Source organism: Varroa destructor, unplaced genomic scaffold (assembly GCF_002443255.2).
Source record: "Varroa destructor unplaced genomic scaffold, Vdes_3.0 BEIS01000002.1, whole genome shotgun sequence".
In the NCBI taxonomy this organism is placed as follows: Eukaryota; Metazoa; Arthropoda; class Arachnida; order Mesostigmata; family Varroidae; genus Varroa; species Varroa destructor.
The window spans coordinates 6672242-6700157 of NW_019211455.1; the positions used below are offsets into that span (position 1 = coordinate 6672242).

At 39.2% G+C, this 27916-nt stretch overlaps 5 protein-coding genes across 18 annotated transcripts in view; 4 read left to right on the forward strand and 1 right to left on the reverse strand.

Moving 5' to 3' along the window:
• Adsl (adenylosuccinate lyase) overlaps positions 1 to 4258 on the forward strand; it is an 11560-nt gene extending 7302 nt beyond the window's left edge. For all 7 annotated transcript variants that reach the window (XM_022790827.2, XM_022790829.2, XM_022790826.2 and 4 more), the window contains 4 exons: positions 1029 to 1093; positions 1962 to 2218; positions 2390 to 2873; positions 3005 to 4258. In XM_022790827.2, coding sequence (XP_022646562.1) covers positions 1029 to 1093; positions 1962 to 2218; positions 2390 to 2873; positions 3005 to 3493 — 1295 coding nt within the window. In that variant the 3' untranslated portion in view covers positions 3494 to 4258. The remainder of the gene's footprint in view (positions 1 to 1028; positions 1094 to 1961; positions 2219 to 2389; positions 2874 to 3004) is intronic.
• Positions 4259 to 5107: 849 nt separating this feature from the next.
• Positions 5108 to 8867, forward strand: LOC111245528 (tRNA methyltransferase 10 homolog C-like). Of its 4 annotated transcripts, none has more exons than XM_086979273.1 (5): positions 5108 to 5236; positions 5986 to 6614; positions 6942 to 7217; positions 7565 to 7711; positions 8604 to 8867. In XM_086979273.1, exons 2-5 carry the CDS (start codon positions 5988 to 5990, stop codon positions 8781 to 8783), a joined length of 1230 nt encoding a protein of 409 aa, XP_086835399.1. In that variant the 5' UTR covers positions 5108 to 5236; positions 5986 to 5987; the 3' UTR covers positions 8784 to 8867. The 4 variants fall into 4 exon arrangements, with proteins under 4 accessions (XP_086835399.1, XP_086835397.1, XP_086835400.1 ...); XM_086979271.1 differs by having other exon boundaries at positions 5116 to 5275; XM_086979274.1 differs by having other exon boundaries at positions 5116 to 5275; positions 7580 to 7711.
• Positions 8868 to 9330: 463 nt separating this feature from the next.
• On the forward strand, positions 9331 to 17132 carry LOC111244969 (multidrug resistance-associated protein 1-like). Its single transcript, XM_022792613.2, has 11 exons — positions 9331 to 10189; positions 10802 to 10909; positions 11829 to 11975; positions 12079 to 12253; positions 13017 to 13271; positions 13887 to 13952; positions 14338 to 14475; positions 14734 to 14959; positions 15105 to 15613; positions 15836 to 16147; positions 17018 to 17132. The coding sequence occupies exons 1-11, from the start codon at positions 9636 to 9638 to the stop codon at positions 17126 to 17128; spliced, it is 2601 nt and encodes an 866-aa protein (XP_022648348.2). The 5' UTR covers positions 9331 to 9635; the 3' UTR covers positions 17129 to 17132.
• Positions 17040 to 22160, forward strand: LOC147757302 (multidrug resistance-associated protein 1-like). Of its 2 annotated transcripts, none has more exons than XM_086979258.1 (7): positions 17040 to 17113; positions 17667 to 18128; positions 18712 to 18911; positions 19260 to 19386; positions 19594 to 19784; positions 20333 to 20685; positions 21064 to 22160. In XM_086979258.1, exons 2-7 carry the CDS (start codon positions 17715 to 17717, stop codon positions 21288 to 21290), a joined length of 1512 nt encoding a protein of 503 aa, XP_086835384.1. In that variant the 5' UTR covers positions 17040 to 17113; positions 17667 to 17714; the 3' UTR covers positions 21291 to 22160. The 2 variants fall into 2 exon arrangements, with proteins under 2 accessions (XP_086835384.1, XP_086835385.1); XM_086979259.1 differs by lacking the exon at positions 17040 to 17113 and having other exon boundaries at positions 17693 to 18128; positions 21064 to 21274; positions 21738 to 22160.
• Positions 22129 to 27537, reverse strand: Oseg1 (intraflagellar transport protein Oseg1). Of its 4 annotated transcripts, XM_086979262.1 has the most exons (7): positions 27114 to 27537; positions 26801 to 26867; positions 26404 to 26564; positions 26092 to 26240; positions 25799 to 25931; positions 25208 to 25554; positions 22129 to 25029 (listed from the first exon to the last, which is right to left on the reverse strand). In XM_086979262.1, the coding sequence occupies exons 2-7, from the start codon at positions 26837 to 26839 to the stop codon at positions 22481 to 22483; spliced, it is 3378 nt and encodes a 1125-aa protein (XP_086835388.1). In that variant the 5' UTR covers positions 26840 to 26867; positions 27114 to 27537; the 3' UTR covers positions 22129 to 22480. The 4 variants fall into 4 exon arrangements, with proteins under 4 accessions (XP_086835388.1, XP_086835387.1, XP_022648354.1 ...); XM_086979261.1 differs by having other exon boundaries at positions 26801 to 27537; XM_022792619.2 differs by lacking the exon at positions 26801 to 26867 and having other exon boundaries at positions 27114 to 27536.
• Positions 27538 to 27916: the final 379 nt, after the last annotated feature.

The window sequence follows — 27916 nt, forward strand, 5'->3', positions numbered from 1 at the left end:
TATATATAGCGCACAAATGTGGCAATTCATTGTCTATTTAGTGATTTAATGGGCCTTATCAAAGCTCAGTCGTCAAAAATCATTTCTAGAAAGCTGGTCAGGATGCCAAAATGGGTGTTGGGTAATACAAACTTGGCCTTTCATTGCCGTCGACTGAAGAACGCCGATCATTCAGATGTTACTATTATCAACATTAGATTTGTTTTTATTCAAGGTTTGTTTCTATCTATTTTTATTGAAGTTCTTAGAGAAATGGTGCACCAAATCACGTAAAAAAGCAAAGTCTTGGAACTCTAGATCTTAGTTGGCTAACGAAGGAAAAAGGCACAGAACAGGTGAATAAGGTGTGAGGCTGTTCGCTGACAAAGAAAGAGTCCATCAGCATTACTAAGAAAAATGCCTAATCGTTCCCATATTGATGAAGAATGTAAATGTCGTAAGCGGCTATATGACCCGATGGTAGGATTACGTTAAACTGACTATGTAGTGAGGAATAGAAAAAGTGACTGCAGGAAAAAGAAAATTTAGTTTGACCAATAGTTTAACGACTAAACCTGCACTAATATAATCATTCTGCCGACGTAAGAGCCGCTCGAAAAAAAAGAAGAACTCAAAACCAATTCTGTTCTTTTTAGTTACTTTCGAGGACACCAAATATGTATCAAAGCGTACGCTGAAAGATAACTTTGTCAAACTTACTCCACTGTTGCGCTAATTACAAACTATGCCTAATTGAAGAGAACAGCGGTAATTAATTTCGATAAGCTTTTTCTGGCAGTAATTTATTTTTCTGAGTGATTTGACCGATGAAGATTATAAAAAGATTAGCCCACTTAACAAATCAATTACAGAACCGATGGACCTATTATCCGTGCCATTGAGCCTATTCATTGAAACGCGAATTAAACTAATAGCTGGAAAATTATCAGAAACTACTTGCATATATACAGATTATTGTATATGATGGTAAAAGAAATCTTACTGACAATGATATCAATAATAAAAATTACTCTATTTTTTCTTTGTAGGCTTGCCAATTCGAGATGAGCAGATTTCTGAGATGGAAAGAAAATTTAACCAAATCGATTATGCCGTAAGTTTGCGCTACGTGGAAGGCCAGGCATAATTGTTCTACGATATTAGACCTCTTTCAAAGTTCAAGTTAAAACTTACAAAATATTAACAGCATTGCGTCAATAAAACTCATTTTGTATTTATTGTAAGCACTTTAAAAGATCCTATTTAGATGATCTCCCTAACAACTTACAAAGCTTAGCACAAAAGATATATTTTTCTTAATAGCGTCGTTCTCGAAGTTGCTGGGCGTTCAGATTGCTAGTAGTTTCGCTTTCGAGTGATTACAAATTATTTAATCATTAGTGATTTAGAATTGGTCAGCTTTTGCCAGTTCATCATTGTCCTGTAATCTAGGGATGTCGTTCCAGCCTTAACTTAGCTTTGGTCCTTTAATTGTGTTAACTTTGTGGCCTAATAGTACACACCAGGAAACCGAAACCCCATATAACAAGGTACGGATATTGAATAAATCTAGAAACGCATTGTTTCGTTTATTTAAACGGAACCTGTCTATAACTTTCTAGAGTGAAAATTTATTACTCCTATCCTAAGCACATGGTCAACTGTCTTTCTATGTTAATGCGACGAAAAGCAGCGAAAAATAATTGCTGATGCTCGACAAGCGTATAAAACAAACAGCTAGATTTATTGTTTATATTTATTTACCATTAAATTATACGTCTCACAACAGCTTTGGTTTTGAACGTTAAAGCCATTAACTGAAATGCAGCAGGGAAACTTTATCACAGCTCCAAAAACATCTAGTGGGTACAAGTGTGAAATGATGTAATAAGCTACTAATCTTTCAAACTGGTCACACCTGGCAAACGACGATTATTTCTTCAACGTAAATAATGCCCACTTTGTATCATGATCACCAACAGGCTGCATCAGCTGAAGAGAAATTGACGCGACACGACGTGATGGCACATGTTCATGTGTTCGCACAGCAGTGTCCATTGGCGGCCCCCATTATTCATTTAGGTGCCACTTCCTGCTACGTTGGTGACAACACTGACTTGATTCAACTGAGAGATGGACTCGACATTCTTGTTCCTAAGATTGCAAGATGCATTGATCGATTGGCAAAATTTGCGAAAGAGTACGCTGCGGTTCCTACTCTCGGGTTCACCCATTTCCAGTGAGTATGACTATGCCATTATTGTGTTAATGAATAAACAGAGCAATATCTAACACCTGGATATTGTTTTCGATTGGTATTTTCTAATCAGTAATCTTGTAACATTACTATAGTGGCTTCCGAATAACATGAAATGATTTACGTCGAATCATTGTTCTTGTTGCGACGCAGGCCAGCTCAACTTACGACAGTGGGCAAACGCGCCTGTCTTTGGTTGACTGACCTCCTAATCGATATTCATAACCTGCAGCGAGTGCGCAGCGAATTGCGCTTTCGAGGCGTGAAAGGAACTACCGGAACGCAGGCGTCGTTTCTTCAGCTATTTGAAGGGGACGAAGAAAAGGTGAAACAATTGGACAAACGGGTCACAGAGATGGCAGGTTTCACTAAGTCACTCATCATTTGTGGCCAAACATATAGTCGTAAGGTGGATATTGAAATCCTATCGGTGCTTGCATCATTAGGTGCGTCAGTCCACAAGATCTGTACTGATATTCGACTGCTGGCACACATGAAGGAAGTGGAAGAGCCTTTTGAGAAGACACAAATTGGATCATCAGCTATGGCCTACAAGCGAAATCCAATGCGAAGTGAAAGATGCTGCTCTCTCGCAAGGCATTTAATGAGTCTTATAATGAATCCACTTCAAACTCAGGTGACGTTAAAAACTGATCTCGATATTTTGTGTTATAGAGTAAACAATATATTAGGATGGAATATATAGCATACACACATATATATGTATATGATAGAATTAACTAACAGCAATATTTTGACCTTGTGCAGTCAACTCAATGGATGGAGAGGACCCTCGACGACAGTGCTAATCGACGGGTGTGTCTGGCTGAGGCGTTCCTCACAGCTGACATCATTCTGAATACTCTACAAAATGTCACAGAAGGTCTAGTCGTATACCCGAAAGTGATTCAGCGGCATATAGACCAGGAATTACCATTCATGGCTACAGAAAACGTAATAATGGCAATGGTAAAAGTTGGCGGCGATAGGCAGGAATGCCACGAAAAAATCCGTGTGCTCAGCCATCAGGCGGCTGCTCAGGTTAAAGAACACGGAAAAGATAATGACCTCGTAGATCGCATTAAGACTGACCCGTACTTCGCCCCAATTCATTCGAAGATTAACGGTCTTCTAGACGCTAGCACGTTCGTGGGTCGGGCTCCGGGACAAGTTCTAGAATTCCTTGCCGCAGAAGTACAACCCGTTCTGCAGCGCCACAGCGATTCTCTTGAGGGACGTAGCGAAATTAACGTATAAATATGTAGTTATGAATTTACCTACGAGTCAAAAGCAGCTGTCCTGAGAGACCAAACTTCTGCAATATTTCTTTTTACGGCAACGCTCGGAGAGTGCAATTATCCCATTCAGTGTTTCGTGATATGATTTAACATATGGTGAAAGCTGTGGTAACTGCAACATTATTAATAAGAAGCAACAAAAAGCTAAGAAAATAAGCCCAAAATGGGAATGTATTATTATTTGACTTTGAAAATGTACATGTGTTCGATTTCATGGACTGATGGGAAGCAATTAACATAAAAAGACGTGAAAGGACTGCCGGTATGACCTATTGTAAAATCTTCGGTAAAAAGACGTAAGATGCTGCTTCTTCTGTCATGTGCTTGAAGTCGTGTGTCGCTGCTCGTGATATTTGTAACAGCAAGTATTTGGAACCGAAAAATGGTTGATTTTTACTATTTTATTATCTTTACTGAAGCGTAGCAGAATTATCTAGTTGAATGTCTATCATTTCACACACTCCTGTGGGACCACTAGTTTTAAGTCAGTGCCAACCTCACTTGTTGCTAAGCGGATATATAATTATGAATAAAAAATATATCAGCTGTTATATTGCATATCAAATAACGCATAATGGTGCAATGTGAAGTGTTATTAGCGACAAAATGTAACTGTTACAAAAAAAATAGCTCGATGGTCATATCTCGAAACAACTAGAAACAAAAAACCTTGTGTAACCGTATTGAAGAAAAATAAATCTTTAATATATTTGTCGAATGTTTAGCGATTGTGTCATGTATTATAGTAATTTAGATTTCATTGTTCGCTCTCTTGAACCAACACATGCTTCAACTAGACCGAAGCTTTAGCCAATAATCTATTTAAAAACCAGTGCTTAGGAATAAATTTAAATTTTTTCTCTACATACGTGGAGCTTGTCAGCCTATCGCTGATTAACAGTGTCGTCTGCAAAATCCTCTTAATGCGAAAGAGTCTTGTGGATTCGTGCTTTACAATGGTTTCTCATAGACAACTCGCACGAAACAGATTGCTTCTAAATTACTTGTGGTTTCGTTTCTCGTGACTATTTTGCTGCTTTCACGGAATTTCGGTGATTTTTTTAAAAATTTATATTCTAAATTTTAAGAAGCTTCACTACTTACTTACAAATGTCAAAATTGTTATCTTTCAGAAGTGATGTATCGCATTTAGAGTACAAACTCTAAATAAAAATACGCCATCATAAAGAAATGATGAGAACAAATTGGAAAGCAAAGAACGTTTTACAACAGTGCTTAACAGTTGACCACTAGGTTTTTTTTTTGAAAAAGGCGATCCCATTTCATTTCGCCTCTATACGATCCCCAGTAGATCCCCACCGGGACTCTTAGCTGAAGAGCTACATTAAAGGTACAGGGTTGGATTAGAAAAAGCTTCAGACATGTTAGACTTCATACAAAAAAATATCGAGTTACTAGTCGAGTAACAGGTAATGATGTAGGTCCAAAACAGTTCATACAATCAATGTACATCAATTCGTTCGTACAATTCGTACATCAACCATCAAAAACTTCTTCATGTATACGTAATGTATACACACGTTTGTACCGCCACGTAGGTAGATTCCAACCATACTCTATTTACCCATATTGGTCGGTCGATACTCCGCACGGCTGGCCCTATCCTTTGTGCTGTTTGTCGGCGCTTGATACGAATTCTGGAAGATTACACCTGTATCCATCCGTAAAACGAAAAACTCTTGTATGTGTACACGGTGACGTTGGCGCACAGGAGATTAAAGTTAAGTGGCGGGGTTCCTTTAGTCGTTTAAGTCTGTGACAAGCATAACCTAAGCTTTTAGTAATCGTATTTTGTGATATGAATAAAAAATTATAACGTACTGTTTTTTTTCGGATACCAAAAGTACTGAAAATTAATATCTTCTTATATATAAGTTCTTCTCCGTTTATTATTCGCACAAATTTATCTGTTTAGTATGACCTTTAAGGGCCTTAATCCTCACAATATCAATCTATATCATTATACGTTTCTTCTATTACACTTTCTGTTACATATTTCGAGTTAACATCCGGTACTGTTTTAAGCATTGTTTTAAACAAAAAAAAACGCGTTACGATCTGTCACATCGATTTTACAAATGCTTAATAGTGTCTTTTTTTCATAATCATTGATATTTTAGAATGTAAATGTTACGGTGTTTCGTAATGTTTGGGTATTGTACGCTTTTGGTGTCCTCTTATTCTCTAGTGTTAATTCTAGTGTATGCTAATTGAATGTTTAAACTCGTTGATTTGCCTTTGGTTTTCGTTGTTTCCTCTCGGCTCCAGTGCATAATACACGCCTCACGTAAAAGTCAACGACAGAATTTTACGGGCACTTACAGGCGTATTTATTGTACTAGCTTTATTTATTCACCGCAAATTTCAGTTTGATTCAGATAGCGAAATAAAAACAAATCGTTTGATTGCGAACAACCGTCTTTTTTACAGGCATGTCACAAGGTATTAGGAGCCCTGTTGCTATGCTCAGGGGATACTACTGTACAACATCTGCTGTAGTTCGGTTCGGTGCAAACGTTGCCTTAAGCACGGCAGCGCCCAACACTAGCGACATTCATTCCACTGAGACTACCAGCTCGTGTACGAAAAATCAGCAGTCATTCGCAGTTCCTCCAAAGACAGACTCGATGGTCGCTAATAGTAAGCACAACAACCTTTTATTCGTAGATCAATACAGAAGCCTCGTGACGGATCATGCCATCAAACGAAGTCAATTGAGACAGATGGTATATTTCGTCAATAAGTCTCGCAATCGGGGCTACACTGTGCCAAAACAAATCAGTTCAGATGATATGCTCACACTGCTTGGAAAACCATCGTTTGCTAGACGACGCCGATTCATGGCGTATCTCCGTTATAAGGAGGAGAAAGCGGAACGGAAACTGAACCCCAATTCTCTTCCCTGTAATACTAAACCATTGCCAAGAACAAAAATTACCACCGATATTTTAGCAGATTACGGGCTCTATTTAAATTCAATCATGATTCGCATCGTAGACAAAAGTATGCATCGATTCTTCGAAGAGCGGCTGGTTGCTAATATGCCTTTTGCGCAAAAGGTAGGTCCTTTGTCAAAAGCAGCTTAGTTGAGTACTGAACGGAAGAGATGAAACGAAGTAAATTAATAGAATTTGTTAGAGTATTTTCTTGTGAGTAAATTGTAGCAAACGTAGGTTAGATTTGTAGTTGTGGTAAAAATCGTAACTCTAAAATAGGATGTTATGAAGATAGTTACGCAACAAATCAGCGTTAGTTTGTTAAATGCTTCTTCATGCCTGATATTATAGTATGTCAGACAGATTTAAAACATTTTTTTTACTAGGATTAGGGTTGATTTATCTTTGTAGATACTTTTTTGGCCAATTTAAACTCGATTTGGTATTTAGTTAGCGTTGGATTTCGGCTACGACTATATCATGAGCGACCGTGAGTCGAGGAAGGCTGCCGCTGACGTGAAAGCTCTCTATTCGTACAATCGCAGTTGTTCGGATCCGTTTAACTTGATATTTTGTAGTTTTGCTGAACTTGAAAATAACGATTTCCAAGGTCAGTCATCGACTTCTTCTTGTAATCTTCTCGAAAAGCTTATTAATAATCGCAGCATCACATTTCCCTGTGAATACACTTCCCGTTGCGTGACCGAGATGTTTCCACGTGAACAGGTGAGAAAGGAACAGTTTGTATCGTTTTTATAGTCTAACGACATGTGTGTGTGGTACAAGAAAAAAATCGGAAAGAAGCCTGTCATTTTTGTTATAGATTAAATGTTACCTTTTTGAATAAAAAAAAATTCGAAATAAAATAAAAGAAAATCGTATCTGATGTTTGCATGGCGCTGGTTTTTAATCGCCTTATATCCATGACGCTTCATCAAGTTGAAATAGTGATGTAGTAAAATTATATTTTTTTTCAATATAATTATAGTATTCTATTGTGCCTGTACTCATTTAAAGGAGACACCCGTTTGATTCAGGGTTTATTTTTATACAATATGTATTTATATAAGCAGATTTATTTTTTGCAGATAGTTTATCTCAGTCCGCAAGGAGAGGACGAACTAGAGACTCTGGACGATGACAAGGTGTATGTTCTAGGGGTACTTGTGGACAAGGAGTACCAACCAGGGCTATCTCTGAAACGAGCTCGCCAATTGGGGGTGTGAAGAAACACTCTTATTATACTAATTATCATTATTATTGCTAAGCAAGTTGATGCGACATCTCATTCAGTTTTGGTCTGGCTTGTTCTTAATTGTAGAGATTTTTTTTATAACATAACAAGATGCAGTGTTTAGATAATTTGGCAACTGAAAAATTCGAAACCTTCTGCCGATCTCGGATCAAGAGATCATCAGTTAAACATCAAAAGAGATTCTTTTTATCAAAAAAGTATTCTTATTTGCATACGTCGTGTTAATGAAGTATGATTTAACCTATTTTGTAAGGACCGTTCCTAAAAAATTGTAGATTACGCACTTTGAGGCAGATTTAGTCAGGAAGGAATTAAATGCCATAACCTATGAAATAATTAATTTTTTCTTTGGTTATCTATAATATTTTGTACTAACAAATTTGGACATATTCTGCAAGCTTTACACATTATTTTGTAAATGACCTTTCACGTATTGACCGCTTCGGATTTATAAATCTCGCATCCACTCATTTATTACTAATAGAGGATATTTGTTAGCTACGAAGTTGGATGAAAACTAACTTTGCGATGACCTATTGTACTTAATTTGTTCAACCATTTCATGTATGTTGTGTAACATCACAGAGTAAACACTTAATACCTAACTTACTCATGATGTATAAGTGGCAATATTGAAGATTCATACCTTGTAAATGGCTGTCAACTGCTCGTCTAAGTATCCGGCTATAATCTACTAAGAAGAAAGCAATTATATTAGGCGTCGCAATGCCACTTAAGTTAGTTTTACTTCAGACTTCCGCAAAGTTAGCTACGCTAGAATTAAATCTAGTAAAGCTAACTCTATCGCACGTTCTGACAGCTTTACCTACCAACAATAATGCGTGCTTTATATTCAGGTGCGCAGTGCCCGATTTCCGGCTAGGGTTCGCCTTCTCTGGGAGCAAGAGGAAAAGCCCCTTCACGTCGTGCATTGCCTTAAAGTGCTACAGGACATAAAGAGTGGCAAAGATTGGCAATACGCTATGTCGAAGATCAGCAGTAACTTCGTCGTCGATATCGACACAGAAGATAGCTAAGACAACGTAGCAATCTTCAAATTTTGCAAATAACTCAGCACCTAGTGGAATATAATAAATATGAGCGTATCCCTGTTTACTGTACGAGATCTTGTAATCATTTATTTGGTTCTAATAAAAAACATTTCTTCTAACTTTGAAATTACTTTTTTTTTTCACTGTCTTTGAAAAAGTTATCAGAGATCGTTTAGTGCAGTTTGATTTAATATAAAGCAATTTCGATTGAAGCTGCATTTGCGCTCAATCACTTAGCGAGGGCTATAGAGCAACTGATTCCGGTACCGTTTATCGGATATGCCTACCGTCTATGATAGCGAAAAACGTGAATAGGGACAAAAAGTACCTTTCTAGAAGATATATTTGACTATTTTGTAACACTCGTGTTAAATTCAAAAACGATTTTAGAGTAAAAGACCCGGTTCTTGTTCGAACATTTTTCTCGAACAGTGATATTTATATATAGCCTGCGTAATCTCCTTTCTACAATCTAGTAACCATGTATGCTCGACTTGCTTTTAGAACTAAATGCCATGAAGACCGAGTATCAAACCTTAAAGACCAAAGTTGCCTTCGAAAACTCGACGGTTGCACCTTTTGACCTCTGTAGCCGTTCACTGTGTCAGGTTCGGACCCCGAGAGTCATTGCGGGAGGCGAACGAAGCATTTCAAGGCTTCTAGCTTACACAGTTCAAGAGTGCGTAATACACAGGTGGTTTAGTTAAGAATCGTTTGGTAGCTATAGAGTCGACAAATAGTATAGGTGCAAATTTTTATTTGAAATTTGAAAAACAGGCCCTGGCTGGGTAGCCTTATCTGGGACTATCTAAATAGCACGCTCTGTTTTTGGCCCGAATGGACAACAAGACGTCCAGAAGTTCTTCAGCGACGCTAACGGTAGACCAAAATAGGTCTTACTTGCCAGGAGATTCTGCAAGTTCCAATACCTCGGATGGGCAAACCAAATTTTCACTGCCTGATACACCACGTAGTTATTTATTCGGGTCAATTTCCTCAGATAAAAATGAGTTATCATCAGAAAAGCCTAGCGGGACCTTACGTGGTGCAGAAGCTGCCAGTGAATCCGAATCAACTCCTAGCATTCGTGCGAAGCAGTCGAAGGTTAGAGCACCAAAAGGTAAAGATAATAGTTCAGAGAGCGAAGATAAGAGAGGCGCAAGCAAAGCTGATCAAACAAAGAGTACTCTTGGGAAAAAGAAAGGCAAAATGAAAAAAAGCAAGGCGCAAACTCAGTCAGAAAGAATGAAAAGTTCTTATCGGGAAAGACAGCTGAAGTCTCCTCCGGCAAAATTAGAACTAGACCACGAGTTCCCTGAGGAGGCACGTACCCTGCTAACAAACGAACAAGCCAACATTATACAGTATACAGCGTTCGCCAACTTTGACAAGTACGTATCGATATTTATGCTAATGTCAATTGTAACTTATTTCGTCACGCTGCTGCCGCGGTGCAAAAGCTAATACAATGTGGTTACATTAACAACAATAATAATAACAATAATGACAATCGTCGAACTGCACGCCCCCGAAATTCTCGAGGGGCCTATACTCGGTTATAATCTATATAAACAGCAGATCTGTCGTACTGGAGAATTATTTGAACACAGCGATCCATATAATATTTCGTTTATCGATGTGGAAGCGAAATAGCAATTTAAATATATGTATTCATATTATCCGTGAAGAAAGTATATTTTGCCCTGCCGATCCTTATGTACTTTTATTGATGTGATTTATTTTATTATTATTATTATTACATTATTAGTGACTTTAGGCAGCCGACATGATTTAGGAATTTGGTTTCAAGTGGTAATTTTTTCAAGAAAATTATTAAAAACTGACTACCTTTAATGGCAATGTTTAGCTTGTTACTAGTGACCCAACTAAAATGTTCTTATTTAACCCAATTAAGTCCGCTCCTGGCCTAGTTAGTTTGACCTTACTTGTATTGGCTCCTCCCCACATTGAACGAACTAAGCTAGTGTCAACGTCCGATGCAGATTCATGTGGGCCTGCTATAAAGGGGATATAAGACTGGGAGATCTGCTGCCTATGGATTCTTCGTACTCCGCTGAAGTCTGCTATAAACAGCTGCAAGTTGCGGCTGAGTAAGTACTGCTAAAATTATGACTGTTGTAATATCTTTACCGGATGAGATCACTGCCCCTGATAATGTGGTCGACGACGGCCCCCTCGCAGGAGTTGAAGTTTTTATGTTGATGTAATTTGTTTTTCGATTTTGTGTACCTTAAAGGCCTAAAAACTTGGAAAACAAGTGTAGTTTTACTATCACGTACAAGCTGAGCTGCATTGTAACCACGAGTAACAGAAGCTCATTGCATAATATAAGTGAGCCTGTAATAAATAGCGATAATCGGTGTATTCGTATGACCACACAGTGTCTATATAGACGCAAATGTCGATGCTCGGGTTTGAACCAGTGACACCCACTGGGTCTGCAGCTCCGCACTGAGCAGCAATGATATGACAAAGACGGTAGAATTAGACGGTTGAAAAGCTTATGAAACGAATTTGAGGTCTAAAATGCGTGCAAAGGAATAGAATTCTTCTTTCATGTTCAGCCCAAGTAGTCATTAGTAATATATAATATTTTGTCAGAGTAACTATGTGGTCAATACTAATTAACAAACAAAGAAGAGACTGTTTGTGTAAATATTGAGTAACAGCTGTATGTTAGAAGGTATGGTGCTCACCAGCACTGCCCAAAGCATAAGAAGTACTCCTATGCTTGTTTAATTGAAATACAGTAATGGCACCACTTACCTTGGGCACCTACTCGGACTTAGCGGTTCTAGCAATTCGTCTATGGACTGCCATAGTGCGTTTGTTATGTGCCTGGACTACACTTCATATGTTAACCTGCGCGTACTATCTGCCAATGTTTGCATCCTAATAATTTTATTGCTCCGTTTTACTGTCATTCTATTCTACCATAATATAAATATTTGAGATTGTGGTTTTATCAATGATAGTTTTCTATAAATGACCCCAGTCTTCCGATCACAGGTCCTTGAAGAAGAAAGGTACTGGAACAATTTCAAGCGCACCTCTATGGAAGGAGCTCCTTTGGGCCTTTCACACTTTCATCTTTCAAATTTTGCTTATTCAAGTTGGACTCGTGATAACTTATACTGGACCGATTTACTTCGTCAGGTTGGTGGTTAAATGTACTCTTTTTTCTTCACTTACCTATCTCCAAGTTGGTGAAATCATATTAGTAACTTATAGACGTTTTTGTGATTAAATTTTTTCCCAGGAATTTAATTCGATCGTTGATGGGACCATCTCCGATACCAGCCGCTTATTACTGGAGTTTTGGCGTGTTTGCCATCAGTTTGTTGTACTCAATATTTGTAAATCATCTCTTCTATCGCATGTTCAGTGGAGGGCTTCAACAGCGCGCGGCCCTTTTAACTTCCCTGTATCATAAGGTTTGCTGTTTTTTTCAAGCCAACAGTCTACATATGGTACGGAATTGCATATCTTCGAAGAAAGGCATAGCTTTAACGCAGATGACATAAAGCTGTACGGTTTTTGCAACGCGAAACGAAAACAATGAACGCTACAAAAAAACAATACGTTTAGTCTCGACGTGATAGAATCAAGGCGACAGTTTCCTCAAATGTGCCGTTCTTTGTTTCAAACAATTCACGCGATCTTTTCAACAATAGGCCAATGCGAATTTAAATTTAGCCAGAGATCGTGGTGTGACGGTAATACGGCGGCTTCAGCTTAATCGTCATACAACCAAAGTAATTCAAGTCGCTATGCTACTCTGCAACCCATCTTTTCGTTTTATTGAAAGCAAAACTTTAGTGATATAGTGTGTACAACGTCCGCCCGGTATCGTGCAGTTTCATGAGAGTTCTATTTAGTATTACATATTAGTTTATTACGTGCATCTGCTGCATCAAGGAATCTTGTTAGATTGCACTGCTTTCATATCATTAGGGCTTTAGGCCGTACACTCACTGGGCTATTGTAAAATTTCGTTTACACAATTACTGAACATAGAATGACGTAACAGAGCTAAGAGATGTAATGAACTAGATAGATACCTATCGACTTCGATCCATGCGGTAGACTGCATGGTATATTTTATATAGTGTTCAGGTCTCTGTACTAGTCTAGAGAGGCAGTGAAGAGGAAAGCATAGGTTTCTCTAACATTTGTGCACATCCGTGTATTCGCCAGTGTTTGACGATTCATCGTGACGCACGAAAACGATTTAGTCCAGGCGATATCCTCAACTTTGCGTCGGTGGATATCCTTCAATTGTTTCAATATACGCAACTGTGCGGACAAATGATTGGTATTCCAACACGCATGCTGATCGGATTTTTCATCTCATACGACATGCTCGGACCCGGAGTGATCGGTATATTTACCGCAGTTATCGTACTCTTCCCACTCAGCATCTACATCGTTATTAAGCTTGATAGCATCAACGTAAGCGATTACATAGTCACGATTTGAAATATTAATTGTGCATAATTTAACACGTAATTACTTTTTATTGGGTTCCGGATATCTGAAGCTATAGGTCTGTTAAGTGGAATATGATTTTTGTCTATTCTGGCTTTTGTCAAATATGACTGGTAATATCGAATTGGTGAAGAGCAGACGGATACTCTGTTGCTCAAATTATTGCTAAATATCATACAAATAGAATGGAGTTGGTTTTCATCGGACGATCATTTGAAGAGGAATGACGTTTTGGTAGATTATCCTGAAACGGCTCTGACGCTTAATACACCGATATGGTACTAGCGGGAAAAAGGCAGGTTGAGAATACATCATTTTTTCTAACACCGACTTATTATTATTATTATTATATAAACTTGGTATGTATTCACACAACACGTACAATCATAGAAGTTGCTATGGTAGGTTGTTTCAACATTTTTTTATCGAGGGCTTTACGATAGTGCAGAATTCTACATTTGAGTACGCATATTTGTTTACTGCTTCCAAAGGTAATAAACTGAACCTCCTTCGAATTGAGCAGCAAAACAAGTTGTCCATATTTGCAACTTTTAATGAAATGATTGATTTATTTAATAGCGTGCATGTATGTTGGAGAAGGACAAAAGACTGAACATCGTCAGCGAAGTCATGGAAGGAATAAAAGTAAGTGGATGTACGGTTCTAAGGTGAAATTATAGCATTCGCGCAGAATTGTGCTAACCAGCGCGCTTCTATCAAACGTAGCATATCAGGTATTACGTGACTAAACAGATCCTCTGATACAAACCGAATTAGATTCATATAAAATGCATTTAATCGCAATATACAATTAAATGCATTTTTGTGTGAAGGCACGTCAAAACAGATAAGTTACTTATTAACTACCTGTTTTGACGTGCCTTGATGATAAAGAACATAATGTTTTCTTGGCTTATTTTTATTTAATTTTTTTATTTATTCAAATCGATTTTTAAATGATTTAAATAATTTTACTATGCAAACAGCCAAAATAAGCTAAAAGAAATTATACGTCGTTTTGCCATATCAGATTATCAAGTTATTTGGCTGGGAAATTGCATTCTCCAAGAAGATCAGCGATTTCCGGGATAGCGAGTCAGGAATATTAAAGAGCTTCATTATGCTCGAGCTGGTCGCAAATGTTGTGTGGAATAGCAGTCCATTTCTTGTAAGTTCTATAGGATTTCCAACTATTACTGAAAGACTTTTCTCCTAATCATAATTTTGCTGATTCGCTGGCACTCTAAATTTTTATCTTATTTTCTTACACAATTGTGTTACCTATAAATTTTTTAAATTTATAGGTAACACAATTGTGAATCAATGCTCAAATCTTTGATTATACGGTACTTCTTACGTGGACTGTGGCATGCCCCTCGTCCGATTAACTTACTGTCTCACCTCTTGGTTGTCGTGTATTTTACAGATCGTAATAGCAACATTCGGTATTTTGTTATTCTGGGACGGCGACTACCCGCTTACGCCAGATGTGACTTTTGCCATGCTGATGTTAATCGGCACTCTTCGAGCTTACCTTACTCAGTTGCCTATAGTAATATCTAGACTCGTTCAGGCAAGAACGGCTGTTAAAAGGATGGAGACTTTTCTACATTGTGAGGATATGGTTGAAACCGTTGATCGCGAGCTCGAAGGTACTAGTCTCTACATACAGGAGGTTTGTGCGACTTGCGCTCTCTAAGAAAAAAATAAACAGCAAAACAACTGTTGCTGGGGGGTACTTTTCTGAATCGTATCAGTTAGAAAAGATGCTAATGTACAGTATGTTGCTAATTTTAGATGATTCACTTGTAATTGACATCCGCAAAGCGACATTCAGTTGGGGTCAAGTTATCGCCCTAAAAGACATTAATCTTCAAGTAAAGCATGGCGAGCTAATCGCTGTTTTGGGGCAGGTGGGTGCTGGTAAAACCTCCCTAATTCAAGCGCTCCTTGATGAAATGAACATACGGTCTGGAAAAATAGCTGTTCGCAAGGTTAAAAAAGCATATGTACCACAAGAAGCATGGCTACAGGAAGGCTCGATCAGACAAAATATTCTATTTAAGTATCGTCTCGATAAACGGCGGTACTCGAAAGTGATCACAAAATGCTGCCTCGAAACAGATCTAAAACTTTTTGCCCAAGGAGATGCCAGTGAAGTGGGTGAAAGAGGTATGCTTCTTTCGGGCGGTCAGAAACAACGAGTGAGCATTGCCCGAGCTGTCTACAGCCAATCGGATTTAAATCTTTTTGATGACCCTCTAAGTGCGCTCGATAGCGCAGTCGCAGAGAAGATTTTCCGCGGGGTTTGTATTTTTTCATAGTACACTTAACGTGATTAGAAAGGAATTCTCGAATTGGTTTTATCGAAGAATCTTGACATGAGCGTGAGATTTTCCAAGACTTCGCACTGCTGCATTTTCGGTAACAACTTCAATCATGAGGTGGTGCAACTTTGACTTGGACCCACAGTCTTGGCCATCAACAAACGTTTTCGCTTTTTTGGCATAATATATTTGCTTTTTAAGGTGATCTCAAATAGTGGTATGTTGAAAGGAACGACAAGGATTCTCGCTACGCACAATACAGGCTTCCTGCCGTTCTGTGATCGAATTGTTGTATTGGACGCCGGTCGTATCGCGCACATGGGTACATTTGAGGAGCTCAAGAATAAACTCGATCTCCGTAGGGTCTGTCGCACGGGTGAGGCCACTGATTTAACGGATCTTCAGTCTACGCGGGTCCTATCGTTTCTTCAGCTCGCAGCTGCGGACGCCAAGGCTGAGATCAACAGCGACAAGCGACTGCGTGCCGAGGAGGCCGCCAGCGCAACAGGAATTGTAGGGAACACCAACAGCTGCGTCCTTTAGTTTCTGAGGTATAGTAGCTCGATCGGACGAATGTAAGAAGGCAAAACGAGCAGGGTGGAATTTAGCCCAAAAACAAAAATTCAAAAACAGTTGCTTAGCGGTAATGAGATAAACCTACACCGGACCGGGTGTTTTATATTACGTGTTTTGCCCTTTTTTTATTATTAGGCAACGGTCTTGAAAAACAAGGTTCATGAGACACTACTCGATTTTTAATCCCCTGTAGATATGTTTAATATGCTCTGATAAGTACAGTACTTTATGGAATTTTGAAGCGCTGTAACGGTGTCGTTATAAAGCTGAGCGTCTGACTGGCGAACTGAAGGGCCGCTTATTCGAGCTTTGTCATGGATCACGCGTGAACTAATTTTCTATATAGAATAATGGTCTAATTTTCCGATCACGTATCAATTAACGATCGGATTGAACACTTCAGATCGCTAGGTTAAGTCTGTTATATTGAATGTTTATACTTGTGTTCTAGTTATTCATCAGCCCATAAACTGCCGGGCAAAGCCCATATGTTCCACCTCGAGAGTTGAACCGGTGGCTTTAGAGTTCTCAACCGTCCGAGCTACCGTGGTGTTAAAATAAAAGCAACACAATTATTACAACATCGTTCTGACACTATTTATTGCAGTGCTTGTATTTTACGACGCGTATAAAAATATTGCTACCTAAAAATTATTTTTTCTATTTAACGTAGTTGTTACTTTTTTTTTTTTTTTTTAAATAACTAAAACAAGTCCGCTCTTGCGCAGGGGATAATTTTAGTTTCTCCTAAATTATAAAGTGTAGTAGTTTTACCATGTGAGTAATGCTTTGCGATACTTGTTGCAGTCTGGTTGGTCAACCTACTTGAAGTTAGTGAAGTACATTGGGATCATTACTGTAGTAATCTTCCTGATTGGCTATGCTGCGTACCGCGGATTTGATGTGAGTTCGTGTTGAAATCAGTACAATTTTCTAGAGAACGATTCTAAAGGTTGTGAAGTAATCTATCGAGCTACGAACCTAGGTGGCCAATGAGTGGCCAACGAAGTGGACGTGAAAGATTGAAAAATACTACCGCAGTCACGTGGAAACTCTAGAAATTTCCATTTATGATTTTATAGAGGGAAATCACCGGGACAAAAAGTCCGTTTCTGATAAAATTTGGTGTACTATGGCATGTATCAAATGTAAAACAGGCGATTAGTAATTTAGTTTTTGTAGCCTTTTTGCGCCAAAACTTTCCCCCTGTTTCCTAGAATACTGCACTTATAAAATTGTTTTTATTTTCAGCCTACTTGTTTTCCCTAGCTCTTCCGCCAGGTGCATGCGGAGTAGCTAAATTATTTTCTTTTATTATGAGCGGATGAAGATGACATAAATATATGTAGGACCCCAGAGAAACTAGCTGGATTCAAGTCCTCGTGTTGGCCGGCTTTAAGCTTTTCTAGAAAGAGCTACAGTAAAATAGTTTACTAACACGTATCTACTCTTCCAGATAGGAAGCAACGTATGGGTAAGGAAATGGGTGACCAATATTTACGAAATGTCGAGAAATTCGACACTATCAGATCCGGAGAAAGAAGAAGCGTATCACGCTATTATGACTGAGGGCTTAGAAATATACATCGCGCTCGGCGGCGCTTCGACCTTTTCTGTGTTTATTGGATTTCTTTTTCTATCATTGGGCTGCCATAAGGCAGCCTTTAACATGCACAAAGATATGCTGTCGGCTGTGATGCGCGCTCCACTGAATTTTTTTGACACGACGCCAGTGGGTCGAATTATAAATCGCTTCAGTAACGACGTGACCGTCATGGATCTAGAAATTCATCGTGCCCTGGACGACTTCATCGCGTTTCTCTTTGCTATCATCGGTTGCGCGCTTCTTGTGACTTACCAATTGCCAGTAATGGTATTTTTCGTTATTCCAGGCGCAATGGCCTTCATGTACGTCAGGGTGGGTCATTTCCTTTAATGAACCTGTTATAATTGTGATCGCTATTATATACTGTCATAGTACGAGCTGTTACTCGATTTTTACGTTGCACGATAATACCTCGAACCCTGAGTAGTATTTTTTTTACATTTTGCTATGCTGTTAATTAAATTCTGATTTACTATGCATGACAAACATTACATTTGTTGCGAATTTGCCGAACCTTATGAGAACGTGCTTACAACCGGATTTGTTTCAGATTTCGTATAAACACCTACATGATTTAACTTGAACTAGAATGAAAAAACATTAATGACGACAAGCAGTGGAGATGCTGGATAAAATAGACTATAAAATAAAATCAACTAAATAGATTCCCTATTTCTAGTCACTTTGGTTGATTCTGGAAATTCAGGAGAAATGAAAACGGAAAAATATCTTATATTGATCAGCTGTTGAACTGAAGTTTTTACAGAAGCAGTTATTTCGAATGGATTTGGCGCAAACCGTAATTTGCATAAAAGTAATACTGTTATATATTCAAGAGATATAGTTCCTTTATAAAGGTAACAACTCATAACATAACTATTAATTTCTCTTATAGAAAATATTTTTGGAAGCTGCGCGGAAATCCAGACGTCTGGCACTCATAAGTCTTTCACCAGTGCTCAATGCTTTTTCTGAAGCATTATACGGAGTCTCTGTAATTAGAGCATTTGAGGCTGAAGAAATGTTGTTGGAAAGAAATCATCTTCGGATTAACGTCAGTCAGAATACGTTCCTTCACAGCCTGATCACCATTCGGTAAGTAGCACCGACGGCATGGAAGAAAAAACGTTCTGCTGAGAAAGTTACTCCATTGTCACCTGCTGTTTGTAGACTGTCAAAACACCGGATTATCTCGGCGCGAATTACGTCAAACAAACTGTACAACAGAAGTTGACTGAAACTGGGACCATAAAAATGGCCATGAATGGCCATACCACTGATTGAGGCGAAACATGGCAATAATATAGGTGCTTTATAAGTGAATACTGCTTATTGCTGAAAAAATACATTTTTTTATCTGAGCGTACTTCGAGATAACAAAGTAAGAAATTCTAGGCTGCTTGGAGCCATAATCGTCGTTCCGTGGTTGTTTCTTTGTTTTAGATGGGCGACTGTTCGTATCGATCTTATCAATGCTCTTGTAGTTTTAGCCATGTGTATGCTGCTTGTCTATAACCACGAGGATCTCGGACCTGCCCGTGTAGGTCTTCTTGTGTCGTACGTAATGACTGTGAGTGATTTGTCATGTCAATAATTTTCAGCATGTCTTTTTTGGTAATTGAGTGAAACGATTTTTTAAAAATGAATTGTTTATTACGTTATATTCGGAAGTAGTTCGATTTGGCCGATTTTCTTATACGTTCTGCCATCTGACCCTTTTCACTGAAAGCCACATTTGTTATAACAAGTTTGACCATTTTTTTTGGAATCGTATTAGGTAACTCGATTTATGTCACGTTTTGTTGAGTCTTGCACCATTTTGGAGGGTAGCATTGTCTCAGCTGAACGCCTAATCGAATACTCAAAGATCGCTCCTGAGGCTTCGTGGACTAAAGGACTGATGGTCCTGCCTGCAGTGTGGCCTTCTGCGGGTCTGGTCGAATTCAAAAATTACTCAAGCAGATATGGGTTTGTCTCATTTTCTCGATTCGCCTGATAGACGCATTCTCAAAATGTACATCTTAGTATAGCCGTACATTGTTTCGAAATTCGTTTAGCGTTAAACAGAAAATGTCGTGCTTACTACTTCCGTATTCCGTTTAAAAAGTAAAGGTACAAGTTTTATAACTTGAATTAGCCTTACAAAGTTGCGGAACAGTCTGAGATCTATACGGAAATCAGTAAATAGATTAGTCTCATTGGATGGCTCTAGTTTTTTCTGCAATCAAATATCTATAAAATATTAAGGAAAATTTTAAGAATAGCTTGAAGACAATCAAATTCTGCTAATAAAACTATATAAATTCACTTATATTTACCAAAAAACGACACCTGAATATTGTTCCTAATATAGACATTTTATCTTACTGCGATCTTTAATAAACAGCGTCGTTAGAAAATGATGGAAACGAACTTAGCTGAAGGGAGTAAGCATATAAAACTTAAAATGTGAGGGATTAATAAAACTAAAATTTTTGAGATCGCATTGTGTTGTATTTTGTCGCTTCTTCATGCAGAGACAGCAAGAATCTTTGTCTAAAAAATCTGAACCTAAAAATCCCGCCTGGTCATAAAGTTGGTGTAGTTGGCCGAACCGGTGCGGGCAAAAGCTCACTGACTCTCGCACTATTTCGAATCATCGAGCCTGCAAGTGGTCAGATACTGATTGATGGCATAGATACGTCTAAACTAGCGCTACACGACCTCCGGAAACGACTGACAATCATCCCCCAGGATCCCATTTTGTTTGAAGGAACGCTTCGATCTAATCTTGACCCAGACGGGGTGTTTTCTGATGAAAGCATTGAAAGAGCAGCACGTTCGGCCCATCTTAGACATGACCTAAGCCTTGACACAGTCATTACTGAAGGTAACGAAGCTAGTGCTGGTACCTCTTGGGAACACATAATCTGTGTTAACTTAATAACTAATTGACCATTCTAAATTATCTCTACGGGTATTTGTAGATACTGTGGTCCATGACCATTGGTGACCTGTCTGCAAAATAGCCACGATCAGTGAGCAACATCTTCTGTCTTCTTCAATCCGTAACCTGTAAATGATTAATATTGTTTCTCATTTTCTGCGAATGTGTAGCACTAGTATGGATATTTCTAACATTTTCATGACTTTGGTGCTCATGTGGTTAACCTGAATCTACAAACAGTTGCTAATATACTCTATCTCTTTTACCTATAACAATAGCTGTATGGCATTACGCCTTCTTATTTCTCATGTTATATTCTAGGTGGGTCTAATCTGTCTCTGGGTGAACGGCAACTGGTCTGTTTGGGACGTGCACTACTCCGCAAGTCGAAGCTACTCGTTCTTGACGAGGCAACTGCAGCCGTAGACTTGCATACTGATCTGCTGATACAAACGACAATCCGCGAGGTCTTCAGTAATTCAACTATAATTACTGTGGCTCACAGACTTTTGACCATCCTCGATTATGACATGTTAGTTGTTCCTTAATTGCCTTGTCGGTATTTAAATGGACGTGAACATTTTTTTCGACACTTTTTTTAGAGAGCGAGACAATGTGTACCGATAATGCACTGAATCTGCATTAATAGTATAAGCAAAATATTCGAGTTTTATAAGAATAAACCCGGCTTATTTTCGGAGACAGGGTTTATTTGTAGAAACCCGACTTTCCACCAGAGTTCCATCGTAACAGGCAGTTAAATTGATCGAGACGTTTACGAAAGCGTACACTGGCGCCTGTGTAAAGTCCCATTCTGAAGAGAACCACGTTAACTATTCTCTTCTCAAGCATTTCTACCGTGGACAAGCCATTTGATTTTTACGCAGCTGTGAAAGAGCTACTGTGTCCTACATAATATCCGTACAGCACAATGCGCAACATTGATGGTAATCTCGTATGTTTCTTCGTGTGGTTAATACTTTATATTGTTGCAGGGTTGTAGTGATGTCTGCGGGAGAAATTATAGAGAAAGGGAGACCGTTGGCTCTTATTGAAGACGTTAATACACAGTTCTATAAAATGGCCCGTGACGCTCGATTGGTGCCTGAAGATTAAGATGGTTTACGTGTATTGTCAAAGCAGTTGCTTATCTGTCCGAGGGCGAATTCACAGAATGTATCCAGATTACCTACAACGGACCGTGGGATATTTCAATCATTTAAACCAATCGTTTATTCCGTTATGACTATCCCTAACACGTTCGTTAATCTAATTAGTAGAATGGTAGGTACCATTTTATAAAAGAAATATAGAGAAGATTCCATTGTTGAAGTGTATAGGATTGAGTGTTTACATGTATACAACCTAGAATATTTCAACAATAAACAGGTTCCATTTAATTTATTTTTGAATAGTAATATCTGGTCTTTCCTTCCTAGGCTATTACTTATAAGCCGGTTTCAAGCTATTTATATTTTTAAATTTATATACATTTAGATAAGAATCCCTTCTAGTGAATATTCACTGCTAATAAAAGCGAGTTAGTCATTTCGCGATAATGAAGTACAATTTAAATATATGACATCAATCACAGGAAGTGTGCATTGGTGTATAAAAGGTCTTTCCCGAAAGAAATCGCCAACAAAATGAGGTTTGGGCGTAAAAAATATAATTGGTACGATTTAACGCATATTACATTCGTGATACTTCAACAAAAAGAAAAAAGTTTAAGCTCCCTCTAGGTCATGGAGTTGTTGTGTAATTCATCGGCAGACGTTCTGCAGAACGGACAATGACCGTACTGCAGAGTGCTTATTTCGAAATCATCACTTGAAAATAGCTGGTAACAACCCCGACAATAACTCACTGGGATGTCCGGCATCACGTTAAGAAAGTACTGAGGCAAAAATGGTGGTCGCTTTGATACGGTGAGGACAGCTCGAGGATTTAACGGTTGACCACCGGAGCGTACCACGCGGTATTCCGCGTCGCGGTAAAGCTTTCCTGCGCCAAGCGCCTCTGAAAACTCTTCTTCACTTAACAACTCATTGACCAGCGGAATGACGGGAAGGACCTCGAAACTGATTAGTGAATAGACAAACGCATGGCCGCAAGACGTACACCTGTTGTTCTTAGTCAGAGCAGGATTCATGCTTGTACACGCATAGCACGGCAGCTCAGTATCTTCTGCATCAACAAACGGCTTTGACCTACTGATTATCGAATGGATGGCAACGGATTCTCGAAGCTGTTGGTTACGTGGGAAGAGCAGGTGTTGCAGTTTGTTGTACACCGAACGAGCGACTTTGAACGCGCCCATAATGCTGCACTGTTTTGCCAGTGCGATAAGAATACTACTTCGGGATATGGCGGCAGCTTGGCTAACAGCTGCTTCCTCATTGAGGAGGTAACGCGCAATACAGAACAACGTATGCGCCGAATGTACTGTAAATGGATCGACAATATATCGATAAATATAATTGTACGCATAATAGATGGTCGCCAACTTCAGTAAACTGGTGTACTTTACATCATCGCCTTGTTCATTTGAGGCGTGATGTTGGGCCATTTGTAGATAGTACCAGCTTACGTCATTAAAACGTTCCTCATCGATCGCATTTTCTAGTAGCTGTTCCAGGACGCGCAACGCATCCTTTCGTCGCCCGGATTTCTGGAAGGCGAGTTGTGCTTCGATAAACTGATCGTTTTCGGCTAACCAACTCGCTTGTTGGAAGTAGACATCTTTCTCAACTGACGTTCCTCTTCGGGACGCAATTTCAATCGCTTTATCCCACACGGCCGTGTCGCAGTAGACCTGAAGAAGTAGAGCTTCATCATTCATCTGTTCAAAAATACGAACGCAAAGTTCAGCCTGGCCAACGCTCTTTAGGTACTGCGCACAGAGGAGCAACTGTTCGCGGTCTTTCTGCGGATCAAGCTTCTTCAAATTGTCCCAAATAAGGTCCTGTTGTCCTGTTTGTGCAAGAATCCGAATCGCGCTTAGAACATCATCCGCTGCCAAAAACAGCTCAATTGCGGTTTTGTTGTCGTTCATTTTTTGTGCCCATTGAGCCCGGCGAAGGATGGCACCCTTATTTTTCGCTATTCTGGAGCGGTCTAGAATGTTGAGATCAGAAGCCAGCGTATTTATTGAATCCTGCAATTGCGAGGAGCCCTCCAATTTAGCCGCCTCCGTGTACTGTTTCAAGAGGCGTGTCAGAATTATGAACTTCTGCATCTGTGAATCGGTTTCGTTTTCAGCTGCCTTAGCAATAAGGCAAGTTGAGTAGCTCTTCATACGCTGGGCGACTTTTCGAATTACAGAGAGGTCGTACGAAGCACACGCGCTATTTAGTAATTTCGTCCAGTCATACTTCGAGGCGCCTAAGCAGCAAATCTCGTAAGCGTTCTCAGCACCTCTAGCTAATGCAGAGTTGATCGCAACACCCAACGCCAAACGAAACGTAATCATAGTATTGTACTGAAGGCAAAATGCATTGTTTCCACTTAGACCGACCACAAAACCCTCAAACGTAAGGTTTGAAGCAGAGTTCTCATTGCATAGCCGAACGCATAGATTCTGGTTGCCTGAAAAGGCGCACAAATCTTCCAGTTGCGTACTACAGGCGACGCTTGCCGCAGAGTCTTTTACCTCGAACAAAACCTTTCTGTCAGTTTCTCGCCTGTTGTAGACTTTTAACACACCGGCATCGTCGACAACTGCGATTTTGTTACGATATGCAGAGCAGTCTAAACACCTCACACCGGAGCTCTGACTCTTTAGCATTTCCAAAGCTACCGAATTATTAAGATAAACAAGTGAGACACTTCCATCTTTACATCCAATAAGAAGACCTTCCCGTCCCGGCGCGCCCCCAATGTTTTTGATGTACCGGATCGGCGCAGACATTGTCCACTGACGATCTACGTTACCATCAAGTCTGAGAGACTGTAACATTCGTTCTTGGCAAAGTACAAGGTTTTCCGAGCAAATCACTAAAAGACTGCACTCAACTTTCATGTTGAGTTTCTTCTTGACTTTATAGTGCATCGCCTCGGCCTGTTCATAGATCATAATGCGCTCGGCCAACTGCACCGCGAGGTTATCCTTGTAGATTGCAAGTTTACGCACGACGTCACGACATTTAATGCGTACTTTTTCACCAGTCACCATATGTTGTATGACCACGTGTGTCATATTTTCACGAAATGCGTACCGCTCTCGATAAAGGCTGTGAACGGTAGCTAGACCAAGCTGGACGAGCGAAATTGTGCCATCATTGCATCCTGAAAAGTTGTTATGAGCAATGCTTAGTTAGCTGTACGTCTATACGTTTAAGGAGAAATTGATAGTGTTTTTCGTGTTACCAGTAAATATAAATAATGCGAAAGTTGATAATCTTACCCAATAATATTGACAGTAGATTGTTTCATGTAGTCATGTTAAATTAAAAATGGTGCTCACCGATGGCTATATTATGAGTATCTTTATTGGGTATTATGTCGCAGCACCACAGCCAGCCTTTTTGGTCACAGAGAGGTCCACCAAGATGAACTCCTTCGCGACTAAGTATTGTTAACGCATTGTTCGAACCACCAAGAACAAGATAGTTGTTGCCGAAATATTTCATAAATAACGTGTCGAAGCCTAGAGGACGTTCTTTTGTTACCAATCGGCCATTAAGTGTATAAAATGAGAGAGTTTGACTCCAGTCAGCTACTGCGAGGTCGAATTCGTCATCAGCGGGTGGGCAAAACGCAACTCCCCATACTTCGCTAGGTCTCTCGATCTTTAAGGTTTCGTCTCCAACTCTAAAAAAATATAATGAATATATATATATATGTATATATGTTACTCTTAAATCAATTTCTTATGGTGTTGGACGAAGGTTGCACAGTGTTTTAATTATAGCATGTACTTAATTATAGCACAACTTTAGAGCTATCCATAATCAATCGTTAACAGACATTTCTGCTCCACTTAACGGAGTTTAAACGGTGTTACTACCACATCATCGTTACCTGTAGATTTTTTAATCATAAAGCAGAAGCTCACCTGTTTCGAACAGACACTACTCCGTTCGCCATACCAAGGGCAAAGCATGACCCGTCTTGCTTCCAACAGCAGCTTGTGATACGCGCTGTCACTCTGTGTTTCGTCACAGATTTTTGTTCCCAGCTCCAGATACCTAAATAGCACAACGCATGGAAGAATTAAATAATGCAAGAAAAATGCAGTTCCTATGTAGATCCATCGTCAATAGGTAGTCATTATTCTTTAGAAGCACATATTTCAAAATAGCTTTTTATTGCATGGATTTTTAGGCCTCTTTTAGGTGTAGTTCTCACCAAAATCGCCGGTAGCACAGCTCAGCAGTTGGTGAGTGATCGGATTGTAGGAAAGACATTGCAGCGAATCTGTATGGGAATACTTGAGTATCCCTTCTAGTTGGGGGGTCCAGATAATTACCATCTTGTCAGCGCCGCCAGACGCAAATCTAAAGTAGTATGCAAAAAAAACGGATGTGTTAAGTCGAACACAAATATGACGAAAGATGTGTATGGCAATTCAATGTAACGCAACGTAATGGACCCATGCATTTGCTCTCTAAGGCGAAGAAAAACTTATCTAAACGAAGTATTTTCTGTAGCGTCACCCACCGTTGACCATCCGAGGCATATGACAGACAGTAGACGAGATCTTTATGGCCTTTAAGTGCATCGATGAGTTGCCCAGAATCGGTATTGTAGACCAGAATCTTGCTGCCCGCTGCGACAAGGAGCTTAGCTCCGTCAGGCTCAAAACATACATCATAGATCACCTGGAAAAGGCATTTCTCAAGGCAGCAATAGTCCGTGTAACATACGATCTCATCAATATTACATACCATTGCCTTCTTTCCCCATAATAATTGAATTATTCAAACAATGTTCCTACTATGTCATGCATAACAGCGCATCAACGACTATGACCCGTTTCACCACAAAAAAATAGATCATGTAACGATCATGGATATTTACGACTCCGTAATCAAAAATTCTTAAACAGAGCTCTTACGCTAGGTGTGCATGATGTACACATGTGCATGGTCCACATGGTCAATAATTAGCGACCATCATTTAGGCTGCAAACACAACGTTATATTACTATCCACTAGTGATGTTTGCTTGCTAACAATCGGGTCAATGGGTTTTTCATTTAGTCCTGCTTAAGGTCGGGTGACTGAACAATGAATGTTAGCGAAACATCGGCCGATGGCTGAACAGAATCCAGTGGAGTACTAATTTTAATCGTGCCAGTAAAACTAGAGTTGCGTGTTACCGTTAAGCTTTTGTGGATAGAATATATTAATGTCTCAAAACTAAAATACCTGTTCGTTGCTCTCAGTGTCTCTTACATTATCCTGCCACAAAACGCTTGTGCGCATCCTAGCTGGTACAGAGCTTTCTCAGTACTGCAGTAAATACTTAAGGTTCGTGAAACTCACGATTCAATTTTGGCTTCAATCTTAGAAAATATTTTTCCCAAATAGTCTAATATGCATCTCAGCTTGTTCATGCAGGGTTATAACTTGAAATAGTTCGATTTATTCAAGACCTATGACGCAGAAATCTGAATGGATTAACCCGTTCAAACGTATAAACATCAGCGCTTTGTTGTGGAAACATACGCCGTTGCTATGGGAGCCCTAACCAGGTGTACTCGGGTGCTATTTGCACGCGCACAGAAAGGAAAGAGAAACCAAAACTCTTAATTCTTAAACTTGATTCTAAGTTTGAGTAAAGGAAATATGCAAAATCGTCGAATTTGATTAATGTTCGTGACGGAAAAGAACAAATGGGAGTGAATGGCTCTATTAAGAAATTGGTTACACTAAATGTAAATGATGAAATAACTACATTTTATTTTTTTCAAACAATTGGATGCAGCTTGCTTGCAGTTTATGGCTAGATGTTTCATGATGGATTGCTTAATTTAACTGGCGTTCTATAAGCGCTTTCTTGATTCATGCATTCCATTTATAGATACCTCATCAAACACAAAAACAGCAATGTTCAGTGTAATACTCACTGACATCTAAATCAGAAAAAAAAGTACCTTCGTCATTCATACCATAGAAGTTTTACCTACCAATAAACATGTGAATGTTTTTTGGCAATTACTTTTCTTAAA